At 39.8% G+C, this 15652-nt stretch overlaps 1 protein-coding gene across 6 annotated transcripts in view; it reads left to right on the forward strand.

Annotated features, from left to right (window-relative positions):
• TSHR (thyroid stimulating hormone receptor) overlaps positions 1-15652 on the forward strand; it is a 159016-nt gene that overhangs the window by 112681 nt on the left and 30683 nt on the right. For all 6 annotated transcript variants that reach the window (XM_045901332.3, XM_045901331.3, XM_045901333.3 and 3 more), the window contains 4 exons: positions 1260-1334; positions 4089-4163; positions 5910-5987; positions 9072-9140. In XM_045901332.3, the coding sequence (XP_045757288.1) occupies positions 1260-1334; positions 4089-4163; positions 5910-5987; positions 9072-9140 (297 nt within the window). The remainder of the gene's footprint in view (positions 1-1259; positions 1335-4088; positions 4164-5909; positions 5988-9071; positions 9141-15652) is intronic.

Genomic DNA, 15652 nt, shown 5'->3' on the forward strand with positions numbered 1-15652 from the left:
TCAGAGAGGTCAAGACACTTGCCCAAGGTTATGTAGCCAGAAAGAAGAGGTAGAGTCAACATTGGATCTCAGTTCCACCTGACCATTCAGCAATAAAAAGGAGCAAACTACTACTATGTACTACAATGTGTATGAACTTCACAGACATCACGCTAAGTGAAAGAAGCCAAATAAAGAAGATTACGTATTTGCAATTTCAGTTATATGAAATGTCCAGATAGGGCAAATTCAGAGGTAGAAAGCAGGTCCATGGTTCCTAGGCATGGGGGAGGGCTGGGAATTAACTGCAAATGGGCAAATGGGGTTTTGTCATTGAGAGAAATGTTCTAAAACTGGGGTGTGATGATGGTTGCACAGTTCTATAAATTTACTAAAAAATACCTCATTGTATACCAGGAGTACATGAATTTTATGAAAATTCTCCTTCAGTAAAACCATTTTTAAAGGTCCAGGGCCAGATCCTAAGTCTTCTAGTTGTTACTATCCGCAAGTGGATGCAGGTTCCTTTAGCCTTAGGTGCCATCCCTAAGGGAAAAGGATACAGGTGTTACTGGGTTCTTCTGTCCTCTACATATAAGCATAGAGAGTGCCTTTAAACTCTTTCAACCAATCTATATGTGTTGAATACCTTCCATTTTACCGATGAGAACCTCTTTCTCACAGTCATGAACTTCACTAATGCTAACTGTACATTTTGATCGGCTTGTAAATAACCCTAAGTATATAAGTTGCTGACATACATGATATCATACTGGTATAGAAAAATCAACTCAAGTGAACTGTTAAGACTCACTACATCCACTATCTCTGAAATAGCAATTGACAGAGGAAGCTCACTGCCCTTACTGCCTTGCTATCATCCATCATTTAGTCTGCTCAGCTTCCCGCTCCAGGGCCAGGATACATGCTGTTGTTAATAATAAAGATATCTGTTCTCAACAAACCATTAGAGGGACTTTTCTTGTCTATTTAAATATAAAAAGTTGGGGGGGTGGGAAAGGTTGTGAGACTACAATTAAGAGAAAGGTCACCCATACATTCAAATGGACTGGAACTAAGTCAGTGATGGGGAGGGCTGAATATAGCCTGTGTGTCCCTGGGAGGAGTTTGCTGCCTGCCGATGGGACTGATTCCCAGCAGAAACAGTCCCTGGGGCCCCGCATCATGAACATTTGTTAAACCTGATTCACATTATTTTAACTTTGGTAAGAACAGAAATGGATGTATTATGGTGAATGTGTTTCCTATAATGCTTACAGAGAGATTCGGAACACCAGAAGCTTAACTTCCATAGACCCTGATGCCCTAAAAGAGCTCCCTCTCTTGAAGTTCCTGTAAGTATTAACACCTATCCCATCCTACCTTTTTTTTATGAGAGAATTATAATGCTGTTGTCTGCCAGGAGTCTCCCTAGGATGATGTGGGCCAAGGTCATTTTAGTGGTATATGGCCTGAGACAAATCACATTCTGCGACTTACTCCCCACCCTTTCCCATCAGAAAAGGTATCAGGTGAAATGATTCACATTTGAAAAACCTATTTAAAAGTCAGCACATAAGGCTGGGACCAAAGACCTGATCTTTGAGGGAGACACGAGGGAGAAAATACCATGATGTGTACATAGTCTTTAAATGGAGTGTAACAACAAAACAAAAAACTCTGGGAGTCCATTGGTTAATTTTATTAGGAAATGGGTTTCACAACAATATTAAAGTGACTGTTACACAGGGGAAAAAAAGCCACAAAGGGCAAAATCCAAACTCTTAGAGGTTGGGGGGACAAAAATGGAAAAGACAACACTATCGCTTTGCTTTGGTGACACATTATGAGCTAACTATAAACTCCCTGACAGCAGGAACCACAGCACTTGACTCTCTATTGCATCTATACAGCCTGGCACAGAGTAGGTGCTCAATAAAAACGTGTTCAATGGATGTGTATATATGGCCTCAGGTCCTCTAAGCACCAGCTGGAAGAACCCGCCCCTTCTTCCCTTCTTTCCTGCTCACAGGCATTGTAAAAGATTAGAACACAAAAACATTATGAGAGGAAACAATTAAAATCAACCTTTATCCCAAGACCCAGAAATAATCATTATTAACATATTAGTTTGTTTCCATCTAGGGCTTTTAAATAAAAGTAGACATCCATATATATTTTATGAATTAAGTCTTTAAGGATGAATAGAAGTTATCCAGGAAAAGAAGAGGGAGAGGTAGAAGAAAAATACAGGTGAAGGGACTAGCATGATAAAGACACAAAGGTGTGGAACCGTATGGCTCATTTGGGGCCCTAAAAATAGTTCAGTATTAAAGAGGTGGGAGTGGGAGATGGCAGGGAGAATAGAAGAGGATAGTGATGGGAAATGTTGCTGGAGGGGTATCTGGGAAGTAATAAAAATTTATGGGACAAGGCAATCACTCCTGTGTGGACCTTGAGTTTCAGTCAATCAGTAATTCTTTGATACGATGATCCCTTAATATGTGCGGGGCTCTGTGGGGAACCTGCAAGATAATAAAACATTGTCCTTACCTTCAAGAAGCTTAAAATCTAGGGGCGCCTGGGTGGCTCAGTCGTTAAGCGTCTGCCTTCGGCTCAGGTCATGATCCCAGGGTCCTGGGATCGAGCCCCGCATCAGGCTCCCTGCTCAGCGGGAAGCCTGCTTCTCCCTCTCCCACTCCCCCTGCTTGTGTTCCTCCTCTCACTGTGTCTCCCTCTGTCAAATAAATAAATAAAATCTTTAAAAAAAAAAAAAAGCTTAAAATCTAGTTGGGAAGATATTATATATAAAATTAAAAAGTTCCTCTCCCACTGGAAAATAATGATAAGTGATAAATAAGAGGTACATACATTATTTGGGGGTACAGTTAATTAGAGGACACATCAAAAAGGAGATGGATTTGTTTGGGGTTTTGAAGAAAAGAGAGGTCCTGGTCCCTAATCTGGCATTTCCAGCCCCACTATATGGTCCCCACTTAACTCCAGGGCCTCCCCCCACCAGACATACTTCCACATGAACCTCTCTTGCAATCGACTAGTTTGTTCACTGTTTCCTGTTCTTCGAATATCCTTTATGGAATCTCCACTCTCTCCTTTGCTACCTGGTCGCTGGTGGTCTAGTGGTTAGGATTCGGTGCTCTCCTTTGCTATCTGGAATATCCCATTTGCTCTTTGTGAGACCTCTGGCTCCTGTTTTCTCTTCAAATCTTATGTTTTGCCCTCTAAAAGAGCCAGGCCAGAATTTGCCTAAAAAGGTATATCAATGGAACCAGAGTGTTCTCTGTGGGAAGACTTTCTTTAAAGCTTTACTGGTAGTGTCGAAGTCTCACCCCATGCCATGCCATGCCTCTCAAAAAAAAAAAAAAAAATCCCATTTCCACTACCTACTTTCTAGTAGCTGCAACAAATGTTAAATTAACCAGGAGCCTGAGAGTGGCTATATTTGTGCTGTTTGATGTACATCTTTTAGTCTTGACATTTTGCCCTGATGACACAAACTTTGGAAAGTGAAGACATTGTCTTTGATTGACTTTATCCCTTGTCTAGACATATTTTCTAAATGGCACTGCTGCTGTCCTACTCCCAGGTGACTGCCAGGGGAAAATAATTCTTGCCAAAATAATGAGCACAATATAATGTGAAGGTTGAAAGAGGAAGCCTGGCTTGGAGCTGGGTATTATATTGTCTTACTGCCCCATCCTCCCCTATTCCACTGCCCCTCCCCCATAATGCCCTCCAATTAAAACAGGGAAATATCACACACACACACGCACACATGGAAAGAAACCTAAATTCCTATTTCTAGGAAGCCTACTTGGTTGAAACAATCCTCATATTCTTCTAAACAGAAAAAAAAAAAATGTACTGACACTGGTGGACAGAATTAGATTCTTGTACCTTGAGGGAGCAACCTCTCATCCAAGGGTTAGGACTTGCCCATGGTCACTCAGATATTTAATGAAGGAGTTAGGATTTGACTCTAGTCTGACTTCAGAACCCATAAAAATTCAGTTAGTACATTATTCTACTTCCTATGTGTTGGATTTCTTACCTTATATCTGCTCTCTCTTCTTTTTCATGCACTATAGTGGCATTTTCAACACTGGACTTGGAGTATTCCCTGACCTGACCAAAGTTTATTCCACTGATGTCTTTTTTATACTGTAAGTATGCACACATGCAATATTTGGCAGCATTTTGTCACTGACAAAACATTGGACATGCTCTCTGGCCTACTAAAGGTTTCAGAGAGTTAAATAAGAGGACTGCCTTATGGTATGGTACTCTAATCGATGACAAAATGGTTTAAGTAACAAGAAAAGTATTCAAACACTAACAAGAAGTAGGGTGCAGCCATAGGGGTTGGTTGAAACCAAGTGAAGCAATCGTCCCAAGGGGAAGCATTGATCAGCTGTGACACTGGTAGATGAAGTAAGGCAGAGACTGAGAAATGACCATTGGGTTTAGTAATATGGGGCTTTCATGATTCTGACAAGAGCAGTTCCAATGGAGCTCTAGGGTGAAGTCTGGTTGGGGTTGGCTCAAGAAAGAATCAGAAGGGAAGACTTAGAGAGAGTGACCATTACAAACTCATTGGAGAAGTTTTACTATTAAAAAAGTGCAGAAAATGTCTCAGTAGTTGGAGGATACTGGGTCGGGAGAAAAGGTTTCTTTTTCTTGTTTGTTGTTGTTTGATGGGACAAATTATGGCATGTTTGTTTGCTGATGGGAGTGATCAAGTAGAAGGAAAATTTGATGATAATGATGATACTTTATTTTCCACATAATTTTTAATAGCTTTTCAAACACATACATTATCATGTTTGTTACTCTTGACCACCTTAGAAGGCATAAAAGTTAACATTTTTTTTCCATTCTATAAATAAAGAAAAAGAGGAATAGAAAACCTAAGTGATTTTGTCTGAGCAGAGTCCCAAGGAGTAGGAACGAGTGGTGTTCAAACTACTTCCTATGGCTTCTGATTGGCGGCCATGTGCCCTTTTCCAAAACCTGTGACACGGTCAAGTGTCTTACCTAGTTGTATAGAAGTAAACCGACTCAGGCAGCATTACAGGGTGAGTTTGCACCACAGAGTCAGCATAATGTAGAGTGATCAGATCTGAACTCTCGGGATTTTGCCAGAAGAAAAAAATTGACCATGCTTCTTTGCTGCTGAAGAGCTCAGTTCAAAATGTAGGCAGTTTTCTAGTAACTAGACTGGCACAGAAAGTTCTCCAGGAGCATCTGCCTGGCAGTGGTTTGCAAGTAGAGGACATTTCAGTAATACTCATAAGAAGAAAGCCACTGATCTCATTCTACCAGCTCTTTTTGGAGGTTCCAAACACTTAGAAAACTCTAGTTGCTATGGACCAAGTATTTGTCACAGATTTACAGACGTCTCTAAGGCCCACCTGCTCCCCTTGCAAATCAGGATTTAGTCAGGGACTTCAGCCCACACCCAACGCTCACTGGCTTATGCACATTTGAGAGGCTGTGAGTGCGAGTCCCCCTATGACAGCTCTCCACCTCACCAAACCTCTGAGCCACCAGCAGCTATGAAGGGTCAACAAAACTTAAAAATAAACTTAAAAATAAACTAAATTGCATCAGGTTTTTTTTTTTAAGATTCTTATTTATTTATTTATTTATTTAAGAGCGAGAGAACGAGTGGTGGGGAGGGGCAGAGGGAGAGAGAGAAGCAGACTCCCGCTGAGCAGGGAGCCTGATGCAGGGCTCGATCCCAGGACCCTGAGATCATGACCCGAGCCAAAGGCAGCTGCTTAACCAACTGAGCCACCCAGGCGCCCTGGGTTAGGTAATTTATTTGAGTGCAGAGGTGGAGCAAGAAGAGCCCAACTCCAGAAGGAAATCATTTATTTTCACCAAGCGTTTTTGTCCCTCTCTTGCAGGGAAATCACAGACAACCCTTACATGACTTCCATCCCTGCCAACGCTTTCCAGGGGCTGTGCAATGAAACCCTGACACTGTGAGTACTGCCCCTTGCACTCCTGCCAACAATCGGAATGTTATTGGGACCACTGTCATATTTTCACAGCCCCTCCAAGAAACATCCTACAGGACATGCTCTCTGGCCTACTAAAGGTTTCAGAGAGTTAAATAAGAGGACTGCCTTATGGTATGGTACTCTAATCGATGACAAAATGGTTTAAGTAACAAGATAAGTATTCCCTTATAGAAATGGTCAGCACACTTGATCTAGAGAAGACCATTAGGTCTTACAGACCACATGGCCTTTGTGGCAACTGCTTACTTCTGCCATTGTAGGTAAAGGGCAGCCATATGCAATACATAAACTAGGGAGCCTGTTTTTCCAATCAAATTTAATTTACAAAAACAAGTAGTGGACCAGATTTGACCTGCAGACCTTGTAATATACTGTATTCTAGTACCCCCATTGTATAGAAGAAGAACCTGGGGTTAGAGCGGTGACTTTTCCAAGGTCACTGAATTAGAAAATGGTGCAACTAAGAGCTTCTCATGCTCTTTGCACTCACAAGCAACTCGGTCATCACAACTATTATGAAGTTCCTACAAAGCCATATTGAACAGAAAACAGAGTTGCTCTACATCATTATTTTTCAGAGTTCGAATGGATTCTGCTCTTTAGATGTTCAAAAGGAGATGTTTATCAGAGAAGTTCATAAAATGTTCTAATAAAGAAGTCTAGTAGAGGTATAAAAGATAAGTTAATTCTCCAAACCGGTAGAGAACTCCCCTCTCTCATCAAATTAGCCACAAACTAGAGTTGTCCAAAGGATCCCTTCTCTCTAGCTTCAGTACCACTGCCCAAGCTCAGGCCTTATGGCTTTTTTGCCTGGATTGTCACCCAGATCCCTTTCTCTGTTCACACTACAGTCCAGGGTTTCTTTATCAGATACGAACTTGATTGGATTATTCCCCAGTAAAATTGACCCAAGCATCCCCACAACTCTTGCAAGGAGCTGCTTCCAAGCCAACCTAAGTCTATCAATCTAGGTCCTATGAAACTGCCTCAACTTCTGAGTCTCTATCCACAGTGGAGCATTTCGGTTCATCCCTCTCCTTGAAACATGGGGAGAGGTCTTTTTGAAAAGACGAGAGACTCTTCTGGGCCACCATTCCATTTGACGACACAGCAAAAACCTGTAGTCTTAGCCTGCTCAGTCTCAAACCTCAAAGCCATTTGCCTCCTCTGTAAAGGTTTCCATTGTGCCATTTAACCACTCATTGCATGTAAACTCCTTTCTCAGTTTCTTTACTTTCACCTTCTGGCATTTTTTTCTAAGGACCCCATGTCCCCAGGAGCCCTCTCAAGTGAAAGCAGCTCCCTGTCCCACTGAGCACAGGGCACAGTAGGTATTTAATAAACATCTGAATGAGGGAATCCTATGCTTCCTGAAATCGAGAGTTGGGGATGGCATTATCTTTTCAGATGATTAGTTTTACATTCCTGCAAAAGTCCTTGCTTCTTTGAAGCTCGTGCTCAAAAAACTGCATGAGAGGGTATGTGTCCAACAATGAATTTGTACCCGTATTCCTGGCAGGAGAGTATTTCAATCAAAGTTTGCAATCCTTTTTTTTTTCTTCTTCACTATTTTTTTCTTCCTTCATTATTTTCCCTTTCTAAGGCCTATTTGTCTATTAAGAGTTTTGCTTAATCTCTGAAATGTAATTCCAACAAAGAATATTTTCACTGTCTAGGACTCTTAACAAAGTTTGGGAAAACAGAAATCCCAAATGTATAATTCTCACACATACATAAAAGAACTCTGGTTCAGAAAAATTAACTTATCTCTCAGAGCTTTCTTCACCCCTGTGCACTGCAGTCCTCACCCAGGACACAGCAGTAGCTGAAATTAAACTCATTGTGTCATTATTTAAAACAAAATAAAAAATAACAACAAACAAAGATTACTCTCAGTTTTCCACAACAACAGAGAATAAATCCAAGTTTTGGGGATATTCTTTTCAACATGGTCATCTTATAAGTGTCCCACACTGATAAATATATAGCTATTTGATTAGGTATTATTATCATATTCTTACAGATAAGAAAACTGAGGACAATAGAGGTTGAGAAATTCTCAGGATCCACATACTATGAAGTGACAGAGACAGGTCTAATTCCAAATTTAGAATCTCTTGTATACTTCCTAATGTGTCACCAGAGTTGACAGGTGGTGGACTACAGTCATTTTCAGAGTTCCCCTACAATTGCCCCTAGCTATACTTGACTGTGATATGGCTGCCTTCTCTTATAGCACGCCAGTAGCCCCCATGCATCCTCATGGAAACCAGAGCTCCCACAACCAGGGTTCCTTCTCCTTTGGGTGGGTGGGAAGAATCACTTCTGAGGTCAGAAATCCTGATTCCCAACAGGTCCGCAGCAATGTGGCTTTCTTTGGCAAGTCACCTCCACCTCTCAGGAGCTTGACTAGGAAACAGAGGAGATGACACTAGCCCCAGGAATCACTGCATGAATTAATTAGTTGCAGAAACATAGAAACAATTTAAAACATCAAAATTTCCATAAAAGGGCATGGTCTATCTATTTTCTTAGATTTGTCTTTGAAGTTCAACTTAATTCAGCCCACAACCATTAAGCATTTAATCTATGATAGCCCTGAGGATAAAAATTTGGATAAAATACAAGTGTGACATAATATTTTAAACAGAAAAATATAAAACCTACGCATTCAGATGAGCAATGTCTTTAAATATGTTCATCTTAAGAAACTGAAGTTATTCCTCCATTATTGACATTGGGTTAACTATTACCTGAAACCCTTCTTTTTTCAATATAGGTAGAATATTTTTTTAAAAATTCTTAATGGTGGCAAATCTTTCCTTCTCAAAATGAATGGCTTCTGAGAAACAGCTTGAAATTACTAGGAGCTGTATGGAAAAAGGGGATTCAAACTGGGAAATATTCTATGTTCCAAGCAAGACGTATCATAAAGTTCTCTTGTGGGACCTGAGAACCTTCATGCACATTTCTGACACTGCAGAAATGAAGCCCAACCATCACCTCTTATGGGTCACTGATTTCTCCTCCCTCTCTTGATTGTAGGAAACTATACAACAATGGCTTTACTTCAATTCAAGGACATGCTTTCAATGGGACAAAGCTGGATGCTGTGTAAGTCAAGGGTAGCCTTGGAAACCACTGTCTTCCTCCACACTCCCACCCCCATCCAATGAGGGAACATTCAATGGGTCAGAATTCTGTTAGAGCTGGGTTTACCAGAGCATTCCTCAACCCCAGAATGAGTATGCCCAAAACGTGGGGATGATATTAAGGAACTTGGCAAGAGCCAACTTTAGCGAACACTTACAATGGCCCCAATTCTAAATCCCAAAGCTTTTATCCTTGATAAAATGGAGAACCATGGTGTCACCTTCAGTTTCCTTGTAGGAGTATGTGTGTGTATGTAAATGTTCATGAAGTACACTGTATATGTACATGAAGTAAAGCATGTCTTTAATTAAATCCAAAGCTGTTCAGAAAGTAAGGTTTTTCTTTTTAGTTTCTCTGACATGTTTTCAGAAAGATTTAGTTTATATTTGATTCACTCAGAAATAGCTGAAAAGTCATATCCAACTTTTTCCAGCCCCCATTAATAAATAATGCCTAGAATAGAATGTTGGCAAAAAGATAGTCACTTACATGAGGTCCTGTCTTTGTTGTACTTTTCCTGTCAGATCTTTGTGGCCCCCAGTATCTACACCAGGGCATACTTTGTGTCTAAGAGCTTGTGGACTGGTTCAGCCATACTAATTTGTGTTTTAACTTAATATCTAATAAGTGAAAAAATAGCTTTAGTAGAGTCTGCTTCCCACACTGTGGTAGACTAGTTAATTTGTAGGGCCTTCCTACTATAAAACAACTAGATCACCCATTTAAAAAAAATTACATTTTATGTCATACCTCCAAGAGAGGGAAATAAACTAACAAACCAGGAGCTGAAACTAAAGTGGTAGTGCTTCCAGAAGGTTGAGTTTGCTAAAGGCAGCTGCCAACATCAGTGATGCCAGAAGACAAGGCTTTAGTGCAGTGAGAAGACAGGGAAGTGATATAAACCTGAGACTCCTGGATTAAGCCAGGGAAACTGGACGACAGCTGGAGTGGGATGACCATATTAGTACCTTCTGATTCCTGGCAGAAATAAATGCAAAACTCTGCAGAGGGAAAAATACCAATGCAGGCCCCCAGCTTTTTTAAAGATCTAGATCAATCAAATATGAGCTCACAGTCAAAAATCACACATAGGAGAAGAAAAAACCACCATGGTAAGAGTCCGCTAGACCAACAAACAACAGATTTTTGTGTTTGTTTTATAACATATCACTGAATATTTTTTAACAATTATATTTTTTTCATTCCATAATTTCTATTTGCTTTTTCAAAAAATTTGCTTGCTCATTTTTGACAGTCTTATTGCTAACTCACTTTTGTGATTCCATCTTTTTTTTTTCCCCCTTTAAACATTTCATACATAGTTATTTTATATTCCAGAAGTGGTCATCACAAAATCTGAAGGCCTATGGTTCTGGATCTGTTGTGTTGTACAGTGCTTCTCAAAATTTATTGAACATATAAGCCATCTGGGATCTTATTAAAATACAGAATCTGATTAAGTAGATCTGAAGTGGCCCCAGGAGTCTGCATTTCTAACAGGCTCCCAGGCAATGATGCTGCTGCTGATCCGTGGACCACACTAAAGCTGGGTGAGGTGAATGACCTGCACAACCATATGCAGGGGACTTGGATGCAAACAAACAAAACACATGTAGATGAAGTGGTCTTGTTCTGATTTGGGAATGAGGTGGTGGGTTCTGGTATGATTCCATTTTTAAAGAATAAATGCTAATAAGTTTTGAAATCATTAGACCTTGGCATGGCTTTCCGAGTTCTGTTTGAAATGCAGTCTCATTCTTTGCCAGGCTTTTGGGTTTCCTCATAGTCTTTATCAAATAGAAATTAAAGTGCCTTTCTCTAAATTGTCTCATTCAGATTATTAGTCATTTTTTTAAATGCATAATTATAGGGGAAGTCTGAAAAGACTCAACAGAGTGATGACATGAATACTTACACATCAGTTTTATTTAACTTTATCATACAAATCTCACATAATCCTTCATCCATTTTTCCACATTTTTATTGAACACCTACAATGAGCCAGGTACCGTGCTATTCACTGGTGCTACAAAGATGAACAGGAGCAATGTGCTCCCTGCCTACACTGAGCTTGCATTCTAGTGGCGTCAGCTTGAGGGCAGCAATATTAAGGGTCAAAGTACATTAGAGAGAAATGAACCAAATCCAAAATATGCATTTAAGATTGAAAATAACTACACACTAAATATCCAATAACACTGGCCTCCTTACTTGGAGATACAAGCATGATTTCCCCTGGATTTATCATGTTTTTTTTTTAATTACTAATATTCAACTTTAATATTACATGCATCTAACCAAATATTTTCCTCTTTGATTCAACTATTCCTATAAAGCCATGGACTTAAGGGCAATAATCTTCCCCAGTCAAATTTTCTGTGAAGAAAGTAGAGAATTGAGACTTCTTAAAATAATTAAGACAATTTGCATATACTGCATTGGAGGGTCTCACCCTCAATCACTCTCAGTTATCATTTTTTAAGGACAGCGATATGGGGTATATAATTCAGCCTTTGAGGTCTACACAGCATATTTCTCAGTACTGACTGAAAATTGAAATCACCTGGAGAGATTTGAAAGCACTGATGCCTAGGTTTTACCACCAGACATTCTGGTATAATTGGTTTAGGTGTAGCAAGGGCATGGGGATTAAAAAGTCTCTGTCGGTGCAGCCAGTGTAAAGCAAAAGTCAAAAACCAACCACTCCCTACAACCTACAACCCAGCAATTGCACTACTAGAGATTTATCCAAAGGATACAAAAATAGTGATTCAAAGGGGCACTTGCACCCCAATGTTTATAGCAGCAATGTCCACCATAGCCAAAATAGGAAAGAGCCCAGATGTTCATCAACAGATGAATTGATAAAGAAGATATGGTATATATACATACACACACACACACACACACAATGAAATATGACTCAGTCATCAAAAAGAATGAAATCTTGCCATTTGCAATGACATGGATGGAGCTAGAGGGTATTATGCTAAATGAAATAAGTCAGAGAAAGATAAATACCATATGATTTCACTCATATGTGGAATTTAAGAAACATAACAGATGACCATAGGGGAAGGGAAAAATAAACTAAGATGAAAATTGAAAGGGAGGCAAACCATAAGAGACCCTGAACTCTAGAAAATAAGCTGGAGGTTGCTGGAGGAGAGGTGGGTGGGGGAAAGTGATAATTGGGTGATGGACATTAATGAGGGCACTTGATGTAATGAGCACTGGGTGTGATATGCAATTGATAAGTCACTAAATTCTACCTCTGAAACTAATAAAAACAAAACACAAACAAAATAAAAAGTCAAGAACCACTGCTGTGAAGTATCAGTTATCAAGAAGACTCTTGTCCAATAGTCACATTTTGCATATGAAGGGAATGAAGCCCAAAGTGAACACAGGGCTTTTTTTTTTTTTTCCCTTAACATGACTTTTAAAATTTGATAGAACTAGCTAGTGGCCAAGCCAAAGCCAGGACTGGGATCCCCTTGTTCAAGACTCTTCACTATGCTCTGCTGGGATTCATCATTGCTGACTTAGCAGCCACCACCAAGGCTTGGACATCCAATTCCTCTGGCTACTGCTGCTTATTAACCCATGAGAATGGGCTAGGAACACTAAGCTAAGAACACTTCTATACTTATGTAAGAAGATTCTCTCTACCTTCCCACCCTCTTTCTCCTCTGACCATATCATGGGCTCTGTGAGAGGCTTGGCAGATGACAGAGAATTATTCCACTGGAGACAATGGATTTTAATTCACCGGTTCCCTGAATCACAGCCTTTTGTAGTCACTGTAACCATCCCTCTAAACATAGAAAAGAAATTAGTGCACCATAGTCTCCATACTTTCTTGACCTTTTTATGTAAAACATTAAAGTTTTTGGAAGGATTTAACAAAACGGGAAATATTTAAGTGAGAATCATTTGTTTCTTGACTTTTAGAAGTCTAGATTGAAGATCAGCAGGCATTTTTGGAAAGGGCCAGATGAATATTTTGGGCCTTGTGGGCCATATGATCTCAGTGGCAGCTACTCAGCTCTGCCATTATAATGTGACAGCAGCCAGACAATGGGTAAACAAATAAGTGTGACTGTGTTCCAATAAAACTTTATTTACAAAAACAGGTGGCAGGCAAGATTTGACCAGGTGATCATAGTTTGTGGACCTCTGTTCTCAATGGGGGTATTCAGTGAGGATGACCATTGTGTGATGAAATATGTAGTCTATTTCTCCCAATTCCTGGTAAAGGTCAAAGGCAAGTATGGGATAAAGATAAGTATCTGGACAAAAATATTTTAGGGTTTGAAAGTTCAGATCCAATCATAATAGAAAACAAGGATCTTGTTTTTCCAATTAGTATTTTGAATCCAAACTTGAAACTGTGTTCTAAAGCAATGTTCTGTCATTCTGCCCTAAGTTTCTGATTCCTGGTTGATGGAAACTTATTTTTTCTTAGAGTTAAGCACTTCAGTAAAAAGTATGTAAATCCAAGGTAAAATCAAATGATGATGGTGCTAAGGATGTTTGAGACTACAGGAAGATCAGGGTTGAGTAGCAGATGGAGAAAACAGAGGTCACATTTCCACAGTAATAATGAAAGAGTATTCACTTCGTGATTTTAACATAGGGCTAATGTCTCTGGTCTCAATGCTAATTGTGATCTTAAACTAATGTAACACATCAATATCCTATAATGATTCTGTTTGTGTACAAAGATTATACATAGCATGTTAGCAATTTGGTAAATTCTCTAGAAGTATGTTCAAATATCTTTAGGTTCTAATTTAAACAATGTGTTATCCTCCAAAAGAGCAATGATTCCCCATCATCCACCCCCTGTCAATTTACTGAAATTAGCAGAGGTAACCTCATTTAGACATTTTTTTAGTGTAACTGAAGCCAAGTTGGACAAATTCCACACTGAGAACAAGCACTGATGCCTCAGCAGCAGTTGGGTAATTAGTTAAAAGTTCATGAATATTATGGCAGATGTGTAAAAGCACATGGTCCTGTGATTTCATATGGAACCAAGCACACTGTCATCACTCAGATGTGAAATTAATAATAATAATACAAGCATCTCTTGCTCAGCAGAAGTTGAACTGCTCCCAGTCATAAGCGAAGTCACACATTCATTCCTTGGAACCTCTTTTCCATCTTCTCTTTCCCCACAATCTGGCATGGGGATATGTTGCTCATCTCAGAATGTTTGATTGCCTGTATTGTATTTTCTATTGTCAAACACTGGTAACTAGCTACTATCTGACAGTAAACATTTGGGCAGGAAAAAATACCATTTTGATCTGCTAAGAACATACCAAAACCCTAATTATTATGAACAGAGAAGTCAACACGATTCATGTGCTAATTAGCATCACACATTAGCTGATTAGAAGCAAAACACCACAGCTTGGAGCACTGGGACAAGATGACGATAGAGAAGATTATGGGATGAAGCAGGCTATTACTTCTCATGGAGTCTTTGAACGGCTTATCGAATATGCTCCAAGGCTGACTTTTACCTCTGTTGAAACCTTGAGCATTTTCTCACCTGTTACTGTTTACAGACAGGTCTCCTGATTTCTGCTACCAAAAGGATTTCCATGGAGCAATGAGGGCTAGGCAGGGGTTCCCTTTAATTCTTCCAAATAACCAATGCTATGAGGGCGAAACATGGTTCCTTACAGAAGTGTTCCCATGAGTCTCACAACGTAAACAGGTGCCAGCCCAGGTTTACCCCAAAGGGACTAGGGAAATGCAGGCTGAAATTCCATCTTGGAGCTGAAATATATCCCAAAACTCCCCAGAGAGCAAAGCTCAGCAGCAATCACAACTTTCCTTGCCATAATGTCCTTCTCCTCCCTCTGACATCAGTCACTTCCTCACCTAAACATAATACAGAGGGCGCCCCTAGCTAGGAGTTAGTTACCCAGCAACTGGACTTGGATTTAATCATCTAGCAAGTTTTTACTGAATGGCTGCTATTTACCAAGAGTAAGTCCAATGAAGGATGTGAGCTACAATATTGTATCTACCATACTAAGTTCATCCATTGGATATTCTTTCCCAACTCAGTTCTGACCATCCTCATTTTTCTGACCACATTGTTCTTCCTTAACTGTGAGATATACAGCACAAACAGCGTAAAGGCATTGAACACACACGTACCAGTGTCTATATTATTTTTAAAGGAAATGCTATTTCTTTCTCATACGCCCTTCACAGTATTTGTATTTAGAAATCCTGGCTTTCTAGAAGTCTTTCCTTTCAACTCTGACTCCAAGACTTTATACTGTATATTAAGTTCATTTATGTCTGCCATGTCCTTGCAAAAGATAGTTTAAATGATCACATACCCCACCCCTATAAAATAAGGATTGTCTGGAGTAGCTTACCCATAGATCCTACCAAGATTTGTGATTTATTTACCCAAGCTGGTTTATAGAATGTGGATTCTAGGG

Source organism: Mirounga angustirostris, unplaced genomic scaffold (assembly GCF_029215605.1).
Source record: "Mirounga angustirostris isolate CCGP_5_RB_7025 unplaced genomic scaffold, mMirAng1.0.hap1 SCAF_9, whole genome shotgun sequence".
Classification (NCBI taxonomy): Eukaryota; Metazoa; Chordata; class Mammalia; order Carnivora; family Phocidae; genus Mirounga; species Mirounga angustirostris.